Source organism: Sylvia atricapilla, chromosome 2 (genome assembly GCF_009819655.1).
Source record: "Sylvia atricapilla isolate bSylAtr1 chromosome 2, bSylAtr1.pri, whole genome shotgun sequence".
NCBI classification, from domain to species: domain Eukaryota; kingdom Metazoa; phylum Chordata; class Aves; order Passeriformes; family Sylviidae; genus Sylvia; species Sylvia atricapilla.
In genome coordinates this window covers 94,141,414-94,154,332 of record NC_089141.1, presented here as the reverse complement: position 1 = coordinate 94,154,332, position 12,919 = coordinate 94,141,414, and the positions used below count along the sequence as shown (strand labels likewise).

General features: G+C 36.6%; 1 protein-coding gene across 2 annotated transcripts in view; it reads right to left on the bottom strand.

Moving 5' to 3' along the window:
• STS (steroid sulfatase) overlaps positions 1–12,919 on the bottom strand; it is a 104,677-nt gene that overhangs the window by 77,612 nt on the left and 14,146 nt on the right. For both annotated transcript variants that reach the window (XM_066313840.1, XM_066313841.1), the window contains 2 exons: positions 2,520–2,672; positions 714–835 (listed from right to left, as the gene is read on the bottom strand). In XM_066313840.1, the coding sequence (XP_066169937.1) occupies positions 714–835; positions 2,520–2,672 (275 nt within the window). The remainder of the gene's footprint in view (positions 1–713; positions 836–2,519; positions 2,673–12,919) is intronic.

The window sequence follows — 12,919 nt, the reverse complement described above, 5'->3', positions numbered from 1 at the left end:
AACACAGTGGGAGCAGCCTGAATGCAACTGTGGAGGCAGGCAAAGAGCCTGGGGTCATTAAATAGTGGAGGAATTTTACAGAATCACAAAGAATCATAAGATGTGCTTAACTGGAAGGCATCTACAGGGATCATTGAATTCAACATCCAGGCCTGCACAGGACATCCCCATGAGTCATGCCATGTACCCTAGAGTATTGTCCAAACACTTCTTGAACTCTGTCAGGTTTGGTGCACACAGCACTCGAGGTGAGGACACCCTAGCACAGAGTAGTCCAGGACAATCCTCTCCCTTGCCTGGCTGGCAATGCTGGGCCTGATGCAGACCAGGACATGGTTGGCATTAAATAACCACAGTCAGATTGCTTTGTCAGTATTTAAACAAAACAAAAACAAAAACAAAAACAAAAACATCCCCCACCCCCCCCCCCAAAAAAAATTATTCACTAAAAAAACTTTATCTTTGTGTCAACTCTTCTGAAATGCAAAATTTTCCCATACGATATTACCCATATGAAATATTTCAAATGTAGACCAACTTTGTTGAGCTTGATAAGTCACTGAAGGACTTATCATTAACCATTACTTAACCTGGTAATGGTAAACAAATCAAAAAAGACCAGATGAAAACCCTATATACAGTTTACTGTAAACAAAATATTATATTTATATATATATAAATATATATAGAAAAAGAAAGTGATGGGATTTTACCTGATCTTATAGGATATCTCCCTGTCAGAAAAGCTGCCCTGCTTGGAGTACAAAGGGGGGATGCTGCTATATGCTGAGTAAGTGTCACTCCTTCCTCTGCTAGCCTGTCAATATTAGGGGTTCTGGAAAAACACAAGCAGGTGAAAAAAAGTACACAGAGATGATTATTTGGATACAGGCATGGTAAGCACAAGACATCTGAGGTAAAAACTATCAGGAAAATCCAGTCAAAATTTACTGTGTGTAAATTATCAAAAGCGTGGTGGGCTTCAATTCCAAATTCTATCACATCAAATATTTTCACATGATGTGTCAATACTGAGCAGAAATACTGTAACATTGCAGCAAAATATTTTTCCCCACTTCTATTCTTCATGGGCAGTATTAAACTGCAACATCTGGATACACAGTACTGCAACACTTTTTAATGTTGACCAAAATTGTAATTTTTTAACCTTTTTGCTTCAGTAATGAGGGCAAGAGAGACTAGAGAAAGGTTGTGCGTCCTTACTCCCAACTTGGTGTCTCTTCTATCTCTCTCCAGCGAAAGCTTTTTGGGGTATGGATAATGTTGTGTGGTGCTATAAGCTGTTAGAAGAGATTCAAATGATTATGACTCTGTGCTATGCTCTATACTAACAATATCTACATGTCTGACATGATTATGTCTGCTATATTAGACCCTAACTTCCATATCCGTATGGGAAACTTGTCTGCGACCTGGCTCATCATGCAGATTAAAATTGGTTCCTGCAGGAAGAAATCCTGTGTCCTTGGTTCTACAGATAAAAATTACTAATGAAGACTGGCCAGCAGCTGCAGCATGCTCTGATAGATCTCTGACCCTGGAGATTAATGACCGTGACCTCAAGGCACACAAGTGCTCCCAGCATCTAAGTCTGAATAGTCAGAAACATTAATTTTCCAATGGAATTATTTTCTATCTGTAAAGTCACCTACTGATAACAATCAGTAAGATGAAAATTCATCATATTCCAAAAATCTAATTCCAGCTTCTCCCAGCAGATAATATAGATCTTAGGGTATTTATGGTGCCTGTGAGGGGAGTGATCCAAGCATCAGTGTTGTATATATTTTCACCTGTTTAAAACCAGAAGCTGTAACTTGAATTTTACTTTTTTTCTGAGTTATGAGAAGATTTTACTTCTAACATCAGCAGGAAAAAGAGCATTTAACATTTGACAGAACAGTGATTTTAGTCTGAAAGTATTATCTAACTTTGCCAAAAACTTTGCACCACTGAAACACAATGGCTAGATATCACTTGCTCTGTTTACACAGCCATCACATCTAAGCTGGTAGCAAGAAACATCCCAGGGCACACTGATACATTATTCAAGTGTATTAACATTTGCTTTATTGATTATATTTATTACTGTATGAAGATAAATAAATGGCAAATATCAGCTCTTTACTTCCAACTAGTTAACAACAAGCTTGTCCCAAATCATGAATGCTTAAAAATATGTTTAATTCATAGTACTTGTGTCATGTGTATTCTAGAAGAAAATTGTTGGTTATACTTTAGTTCTCTAGAGCTACATTTGTTTGGTTGCTCAATCCTCTATTTATAATGCAACTTTTCAGCGGGCTAAATACATTAGCTGACTCTTTGGTCAAAACAAGAAAATAAGGACTGAATATTCAAAAATCTGGAAAAGTTATCAACTTTGGTTAGTCATTAAAAAAACCTAATCAAAACTCTGAATGTTATGGCATTTTTAATTTTAAAACTCAATTGAAAACTAAATATAAAGCTATGACTCCACCAGATTATAATCCTACCTTAAGGTTCTGTTCCCATAACATCCCAGATCTCCAATACCAAGATCATCAGCCATCAGTAATATTATATTGGGCTTTGAAACACTGTGTGTTTGGATACTGTTTATGGCACACTGGCAAATTATTAGAAGTAAAAGGAGCCCCATCTTCTTCCTGGTGTGTAAGAACAGGTGGAAAATACAAGAAATAGATTGTTAATCTAATTTATTCTTACTATTACACTTTGCATAGTGAAAGAGAAAAAGAAAGATCGAATACTTTAAGTTGGCTTTTTTTTTTTCCTTGAAAGTTTTTTAAAACATTTTCTCCCTCATATTTCTTAAAAATAAAAATCCATATTTTAGTATATGGCTAATTTTTCCTTCAACTCTCTTTAGACAGATGAAGCCTTTAAATAAAGACAAATAAAGAACTAGGTTCAACCTCAGTAGCAATTTTGCATATATACATGCACTATATAGCAATAAATCGTAACAGCTAACATGGGGTTTGGGCTTTTCTTGTGATTTTTTTTTGTCTCTGTTCTTGTTTTTGTTTTGTTTTATTTTAGCTACAAATGTTATTTGAGGAACACAGAAACTGAAATCATTTAGGACCAAAACCTCTAAGGCTCACTGCAGAAAAAAAGTTAATCAATTCCACTAATGAAGTAAATGACTGAATTTCTCTTCAACAATGGGAAAAAAAAAAAAAAACAAACGCCCAGCTGAAGTTTCTGGAAAGGAATAAATATTATGGAAAAGAGGGTGAAGAGATGCACTATGAAATTATTTTAAGGAGTGTTTAAGAAAAGACTCTTCACAAACATTATAAATACCAGGGTCTATAGCAAAATCAATTTAAAACATTTGATATCATATCACAATGTTCTATAAACAATGTTCAAGCCATATCCAACCTAAAACAGGAAGAAGGGTGGATATGGCATGTATTGTACACAATACAACATACCATTATACGCTTTTATGGTAAAAGCAGAGTATTTGCAGATGTACATGATATGAATGCTATTTTACCTTATGAGAACTCGTCATATCTCTATGTTAAATTGCACTGAACATGCCCTGGCTGAAACTGAGTGTCTCCAGGCTGTAATGGACTGTGCCAGACATACACATCAAAAAGAACAGAGACTCTCTTTTGTCTCTTTGTAAGATTCTCATCTTTTCTGGATGCAGGCAGCCTTTTTCAAATGCAGGTTAGGCATGAGTCACATCTGCACTCTGCATTATCCTTGGACAAGGATTGGATAATATCAGGACTAAGGTAGAAATTTTAAGTGAAAGAGTGGAAAAAGGAGGTAGAGACAATAATTTACAGAGAGAATGGAGCTAGCCAGTCAAGAAAGAAAAATCTTGTAAATCAATGAGCTATGGTAGATAAAAGTAACTGAAGAGAAGATAAAGAAGTCAAAACTGAAAGACTTTGTACACAGAGACTAGACATCAAGGGAGACAGATTCACAAAGAAATGAGGTGGGTAAAATTATTTTAGAGGAGACAAAGTAGGCTTTGTTTACTAGAAGGGTTTACTTTGACTTTCTTTAATAGCAAGAATGGAAGTCGAGAACTAGCTGAAATGAGAATTGCAGGCAGAAATGAGGAGAAATGGTAGAGGAATAAAGAAACTGAAAGGGATGACAGTGAACAGGAAAACAAAACTGAGGAACAGAGGTGAGAGAGAACCGGAAATGTCTGGGAGGAAAAAGCTGAGGAGTTATGTTTATAGATAATGTGGAGAACAGATTGGAAAGAACCTGGGAAGATAAGATTTGGGACTGACATAAGTGAGAAGAGACCAAAATAGTAGGGATCAATTGAAACAGACAGGGACTTCTGATTCCCAAATTCATTATTGCTGTTCTGTCAGAAAGTAGAGGTGTAAAGAGGACTTTAACTCTTTTAGTGCTAATTCACATACAGATAAAACACTAATAAGTATATTAGCTATCCTTTACTGCTTAAGGTACATTTTATAAACACTTAGGTGACAATATTTGTGGCTTAGACCTCAGCCAGATGCTTCTAAAGATCCCAGCCTTATCACTGCGGTATACTGTTATATTGTTTATCCCATGGGAAGCAATCTACTTCATTTCAGACATGGAAAATAAATACACAAGCTGTAAGTCTAAAAGAGTAAATGCATTTCTGCATAGGATGCATCTAACTCATCCTTCATCAAATAACCATACTAATGAAGCTGTATAGCCCCTACCATAGTGCAGATTTACCTTTCTTCTCTGAAAAGACAAACAAATGTGATTTGCTTCCCACACATTCCAAGAGAACAATTAACACCCAAATTGAACCAAGAGGAGAAGAACACACTGCTGCCAGATCTTACATTCCTACTCTTATGTTCAGACTGCAAAGGTCTCAAAAGGCCAATGCCAATGAGCATGTTGAAAAAAGGGGACATTTTATGTTGGTGACATTATGTAGAGAGTTGCATGGATGCTTGCAAGACCTGCAGAAGGTCGCCTTATTTGATACCTTCATTCCTCATTTTGTAAATCAACCAAAAGCAGAGTTACTGAAGGTTGTCTCTGATACAATACTGCTGGATACTTCTCTACTCTGAAGGAGTATCTGTAGATACTCACACTATTTGAACTATTTGCTTCACCTGATATCATGTCCGTGAAGTGAAATCAACAAGGAAACGAGAAAAAATAATCCAAACAACTATGACTTCTCTGGTGTACTCTTTCTGCCGCAGATTTTCATGCATCTTGAAAGGATTCGCATAGAAAGCAAGAAAAATCAGATGGATGAAATTGAGTGGAACAGATAACAGCAAAGAAATTCAAAGGAGGTAAAGGGAAGGCTGTGAGAAGAATGAAGCTCTGAGAATGTTGAGGGCCTGCTGTATTAGACCAGGGTTTCTCCTGGTGAAAACACAGGCATGTGTAGATCTAACACAAAAATGGTAACAAAATCAAATGAAGCTTCCAGCTAACTTATGTTTCCTCTCTGGCCAGAGCCAATTCAAATGCTTGAGGAAAGACAAAAAAAAAAAAAAAAAAAAAAAAAAAAAAAAAAAAAAAAAAAATCTTTTCCTAACACACCCTTTTAGCTTTTGGCAGTCAGCATTAAAGGCATTTTGGAGAGAACACTGTAATGAGTATCTCTCCATGGATCTTTTAACCTTCATGAATTTGTTACAGTCTATTTTTGATTAATTAACTTTTGGTTTGATTTTTTGCATGGAAACAATTTGATTTGATTTTTTTACTTCCATAGCACTCTTTAGATGTTCCTTCAATAGGCATCAGCTTCGAAGGCTTGTGTTTCACATTCCTCTGGCAACATTTTTCCTTCTTCTTTGCATGTGAGACACATAAGTGCAAGTTTCAACCTCTGCTTCACTTTTCTCATGATATAATACAACTAAAAGTAGCTTCTTCCTTTCTAAGGTGGCTGATAAATTGAATAGATTAAAGAGGTGCTTAATCTACAACAATAGCCACATAAGAATTTGTATTTGACACATCCTATTTCAACCGACAATACTTTAATCACTGTGTAGGAACCTATTGACGTGCATACATACACATGCAGATGTGTCAATATACACATATACACATGTATGTGGAGGCACATACACAGGTCCCACTTTTTCTACATATTGCCAAATTTTGGGGATTCTAATACAGGTTTATACATATTCTATACATATTAGAACTGAAAAAAACCACGAATATGTAAGAACAAATGAATGAAAAAAAAAAAAAAAAAAAAAAGCCCCAAACAGATACAATCCACTATTTCACCAAACACTTACTTTAAGCTTTAATTTTCTGCATTACAAAATGCTGCTCAAAGAGTTGTCTTTTATTTATTTATTTATTTATTTATTTAATTCAGGATAACTGACCCAAGATACGGCTGTCACTGAACTACAGCATATCCTAAGTTGGGGACCTACAGGGATCATCAAAGTGCAACTCCTGGCACCACATAGCACATTTCCAAGAGTCACACGTTACACCATGTGCCCAAGTGTATTATCTAAAGACTTCCTGAACTCTATCAGGCTTGGTGCTGTGACCATCTCCTTGGGGAGCCTGGTCCAGTGCCCAACCACCCTCTTTGTGAAGAATCTTTTCTATTATCCAACATAAACCTCCCCTGACACAGCTTCAGGCCATTCTCTTGAGTTCTGTCACTGATCACCAGTGAGAAGACATCAGTGTCTGCTCCTCCTCTTTCCCTCATAAGGAAGTTGTAACTGCAATAAGGTTTCCCCTCAGTCTCCCCTTCTCCAGGATGAACAAACCAAGTGATCTCAGCTGCTCCTCATACGGCTTCCCCTTAAGGCTCTTCACCATCTTTGTTGCCCTCCTTTGGACTCTCTCTAATAGTTTAATGCCTTCTTTATGCTGTGTCACCCAAAACTGTCCCCAGTACCAGAGGTAAGGCCACCTCAGTGCAGAGCAGAGGGGACAGTCCCCTCCCTTGCCCTGCTGGCCATGCTGGGCCTGATGCCCCCAGGACAGGGTTGGCTCTCCTGGCTGTCAGGGCACTGCTGGCTCGTGTTCAACTTGCCAGTGATCAGGACCCTCAGGTCTCTTTCCTGGCACTGTTTTCCAGCCTCTCCTTCCCCAGTCTGTTTGTACATCCAGGGTTGCACCATCCCAGGTGCAGATGCACATGTTAAACTTCATACGGTTAGTGATTGCCTTGTCCTCTAATTTGTTGAGGTCTCTACAGGACTTCTCTGCCTTCAAAGGTGTGAACAGCTCCTCCCAATTTAGCATCATTGGCAAGTTTTTTTGCATACTTTCCAGTCCTGCATTGTTCATGAAGATGTTGAAGAGTACTGGGCCTAAGACCGAGTCATGCGGAACCTCACTAGTAACAGGTCACCAGTCTGATGTCACCCCATTCCTTGTAACCCTTTGCACCTGATCCACGAGCCAGTTGCACAGCTATCACATGATGTGTTTTTCCAGCTGTGTGCTGGATAATCATCTGACTACTACAGACACAAGCATCTTTACAAGAACAATTAAATGAAAGTCTTTCAAATATCCCTTCCCAAGTGAAACATCTCAGCATTTTTATTGGCTTTGATTAAGCAATTTATCTGTAAACTACTCTTTTAATGTAACAGAACCCTTTGAGAAAATGCTTAATATACTTTATCCTTGAAGGTACAGTATTTTCTGATACTGTAAGCAACATTTAAAGACATTGACCTCATTAAAAATGCTGTGTTATCCTTAAGCAGTATGCAAAAAAAAGTAATAAATTGCCCTTCTTAACTGAATGCTCAAACTCCAAAAATTTCTCTAGTCATAAAAAAATCACAATGTAAACAAACTAGAGAAAACCCTGCCCTCCATAAGATTCTGCAGAGAAAATTCTTCAGCTTAGCGTGAAACAAAAAAAAGAGCAAGCTTTTAAATTTTAAGAAATGGCAAAGTAATGTTATATATAATTCAATATTTTCTGGTATCAGTTTAAGATTTGTTAAATTCTCTCAATTAATTCCTCTCTTACAAGTCGGTAATATCTGTTGAATCTTTGATGTAATATAACTGCTTTTCTGAAACTTTTTATTATATTTCAGAATGTATCTTAACTATGTACATACATGAAAATCTGTTTTTAATTGACTAAAAGTTATGTCATTGCAAAAAAGAAATTTCACTTAATATAAGCTGGGAAGCCCCTATCAGATCTAAGTTTAGTTTAGGCATATTTTTAAAATGGTCTCTCATGTATCTTCTTTAGTAGTTTAGTTTGTCTCAACTAAATTACAGAGCTTAAAAGCAGAATGAATAAAAAATAAACATTCTCTCTAGTAGCAAATTATAATCTGAATGGAGTAAAATATAATCTTTTGCAATATAATGTAATTATCTTATTTGTATTAAAAATCCTAGACGATTAGATACATATTTTAGAGCACATACATTTTTACCCTGCTGCTCTTTCACAATATATGCCATTAGCCAAACCCTCATTAAAAAGTTGATTTTGGTTATGGGGTCTAGTCACTAACATAAGAAAGATCCTCGAGATAAAACAGGTAATAATCTTATTTGCCAATTATGCATCATCCTCAGAATGAAAAATCTTAAAAAAAAAAAAAAAAAAAAAAAAGCAAGGCAATAATGAGTAAATACTAGTGGCTATTGTAACGTCATTCTCTGGAGACTGGATATAGGTATCCAAAACAATTAAAAGAAATATTTCTTACATACTTTGAGGGCTTAGCTAAACTCAGCCATGATATTTAGCTTACTTATAAGTTTTGAAAGATGTTGAGTCAGGGTTTTTTTAATATACAAAGATGTTCAGTGAAATGACTATTTTTGACAATGCCTTCTTCAAGAGCATCAAATGGACATGTGGAAGAACTTATGTGCCCAAAATTTTGCACTTTAGAGCTATGCAAGCAGATAAGGACTGTAAAGCTCTGCAAGATTGCGACCCTTACACATTAAATTATCAGTTTGGTTACATCCGTTTGAACTGGAAAATGTAGAAACCACAGCTTCATCTCACTGATTGGTTACAGACTTTTCCCCTTTGCCTAACTGCAGTCAAATGAATCTCCTTCGAATTTCCATTCATATTCATTGCAGTGTTTTTAAAAAACATTATACAGAAGTTCTAATTACAAGTAACATTGGACTAAAACACTCAACCTCACCAACACACTGCCCTCATTGGGATAGTGCACAGATCTGAAGGTTGGCATTTAAGGTCTGCTGTAAGTCACTGAAGGGACAGAAACATAACCAACCACTTAACACTGAATTTTATTTTCCTTCAATCTGAGAGCAGTTTCTAAACCCTTTTCCCTGAAATGGCAGCCTTTGAATGTCTATCAGAGGGAAACACAAAACCAAAGAGAAAAAAAAAAAATCCTGACAACTTAACTCCAACCAAAACCCACCTCTCTCCCCTGAATTACTTAATGGAATCCTCTGGAGTCTGTCAAGATGAAAGTTTTGGATTTTATAACACTATATTCCTCTACCTACAATCACTTTTCTAGACAGAGTGGTTTACCAGAGAAAACTACAGAGAAATGGCCAGTTAATTTTTCTAAAGGCTACAAGGCTAGCAAGTAACACATCAACAAAATGACCCAATATGTTATGGTACTTCCAAAAAGAGGCTTCATTTAAAGAAAAAAGGCATTTGAATTAGTTTGTTTTCAAAGAGCTGTTATTTTTATACCAGTTCTATTGTTATTTATACTTTCATAATGATAACACTTCAATATTGCTGATTGTACTAGATAGAAAAATTAAGATAAGGCTAAATTTGACCAATAGTCATTTTACCCATGAAGAATTTAAGTACCTATAGGGCTCACAGCAAATAGGCACTCATGGTTCAAACCAATTCATGTGAATTTATTAATCTTTAAGCTTGGCATTTAGTCTGAGCTAATTAGCTAAACTTTCTTTTTAATTAATACAGGAAGATACAAGTATCTTAAGAGTTTCTTCTTAAGACTGGTATAAAGAAAGTTTGGAAAGGACGCTCATGACTTTTTTCCACAGACTAGAAAGCCTTAAGACCTAGTTTAGACTAGATTTATACTAAATTCATAGTTACAGGAAATAAATCCCATTCTGATGATGGGTTGCCTTTATGCTCTCAGGAGGACATATGAAAAGAAACCACCTTTGCAAAAAATAAACATGAAGTTTTTCAATTAGTATTATATGCTCTATCAACCTTACTGGTGCAATGATTTCTTATCCTGTAAGTAGTAATTCCTACTAGAAATCTAAGAACTGGGCATGAGTCCTGAAGAGTATGAGTAGTGAAATTTTCCTCCAAGGGATTCATTTAGGTATTTTTCCTTTCCAGACTGTAGAGCAATATTTTGAATATTCCATCTTAAATATTTTATGCTTTCATTACTCTACAACAAGAGGGACAAGAGTGATCAATCCAAAATGATTATTTTATAGGAATGTTGGTAATTCTCTAACTGAAGTCAGCTTTAGCCAATATGTGTTTAGGTTACATTCACAAATCTGATTGGAAAAATAAACTTTATTTTGACACAGTTCTAAAAGAATAGAATTTATTCAAGCAGGATGATACATGAAGAAGCTCTTGTCAGAGGTAACCAGCCAACAGACTGTGAGCTCAGCCCATCTACTCCCTGCCTACTTTCCTATAAGCGGCACACAGAAGGCAACCAAAACAGCCCATGACTCCCCAGTGATCACTATATCCCGTTACCTTCCTTCATGAGGTCCCTGGCACAGAAGAAAAAGCCCTTCAGTTCCTGATACATGGTAAGAAAAAGTCTGTTACATGGGCACTGTTCAGCAAGTCACACGGACAGTGAACATCACTCTCATGACACCACTCACATATACAAGTATCGTACGTGTTCTCCTGCCCCCCATCCAACCATGGGAAATTCATTCATTCTAACCATGGAACAGTGATGCACATGTTTGTCCTGTCAAATAAGAGGCAGGAGAAGAGGTAGGTTGTTTTGACAGTGGAGGAGCACTCCAGGGGATGCCTCTGTGATGAAAGACCAGGAACTGCTCTGGGGTGAACAGTCAGTTGCAGCCAGCCCTGCAATGGACCCACTGCAGATCACAGGTGAGCCCTTAGGGAAACATATTTAACAAACGGCAAAAATACTGGGGTGAGGTAGCGACAGGGGGAGAAGGACAAAGAGAGAAGGCTGTGAGGAGCAGTGGGAGAGGAGGAAGAAGAGGAAAGAACAAAAAGGCCAGAGCAGTAGGAAGCATCCCACAGTGGATCACGAACACGGCCAAAGGCACTGTGGTCCATAGAGCAACAAGGAGTAGCATAGGGAAACAGCCAAGCATTGACTTGTGCATGCCACACCTGAAGGGACTGCGCACAACCTGCAGCAGTGACACAGAAGGAGAAGATGTCTGGAGTTAAGATATGGAGACTAGGAAAGTGAAAGAGAGAAATCTGAAGCTGAACCTGGGAGAGTGGGAGGAAAACTGTAAGATTAAATGTTCGTCCTTTTTTTTGTTTTGTTTTGTTTCCCAATACTCCAACCAGTTAAATATTTATGCTACATATCAATATGTTTTCTTGTATTCCTCAAGTGGTTTTTCCTATGACAGGGATTTTCCTGTATTTATTTCACCACCAGTTTTCTCACTTGCATTCCTATTAATTTTTCCTCATATCCTTGGGGGGAGTAAGGAAGGAAGGGAGTGAGCAGCTGAGTGAGTTCTTGGCTGTTAGCCAGAGTGAACCCACCACATTTTAAATGAAAAGGAATATATGGATCCAATGGCAAATTACTTTCATCGATTACCAGGAGCCAAAAATTTCTTTGCTGTTATTGAATCCATCACAATCTAAAACCAGGGAGAGAAAATGCAAAGATTAAGCAAAAAAACAACTTGAGACAAACTGACTTTATGGTGTTGCTCCTATAAGCAGGAGGCTCACAGTACATAAACAAACAGTTTTGCCTTCCTCTTAATTTGCATGGGTAAGAGAAATTAAAAATAGACAAGTAGTGGCTTATTCAAGACCAAGCTCCTTCCCTACAGTTTCCAAAACCAGAATATCTGGTTTATGTTACTTGTCCTACAAGTAATATTCATGGAACGTTGTCCTCATTCCACAAATGGTTACGAATGAAATTGTTTGGAATTTCTTTAACAAAACTCTTTCTAGCAGGAAAGAAGTGGGTTTAAACCAAAACAAAGGGTTTTTTCCTTTTTAAACGAGGCAGTTTAAAAATTACTTTTAAACATGGCGAATAGCCTGTTTAGCACTTACTAGGTGAAAACAAACCACTTTTTTTATTCTTTTGGGCTGGGAGATATTTTTACTGCATTATTTTGACTTGAGTTAAAAGGTTAACTCTCAAACTACCCAATTTTTAGCATCTAATGTAAAATTAAAACAAAGATAATAGCTTTTGAATATCCATTAATCATTTCTATTTTCTCCCCAAATAATAAAATGAAAAAAGAGCGTCAGAAAAGGAGTGAGGGAGGGAGTAAGATGGTACGTAATTTTCTAACCATCTTTAATGAACCCATTAGCATTATTCACTAAACAATAAAAGTATGAAACAGCTTAAAAATAAAATCAAATCATTGCAAAACAAAATTGAAAACAATATGTATGGATCAAGAAATTAGGAGGTCTTACAAACCAGGAAAATGTTTACCCTAGAAAGAACATTTATACTATTAAGAAAAGAGGGATGATGAGTTGCATTGTGGCTATACACCTGTCTAATTGCAAACTACATAGATTAAGAGTCTGCTAAAAAATGTGGCAAGCAAAAGGCAAAGACATTTACAAAACAAGATACATACATATTAACCAAATCAGTATTCCAATTTCAAAGATTTGATAATTGACTAATTTCAATAAACCTACAAAAGAATTAACTGACTT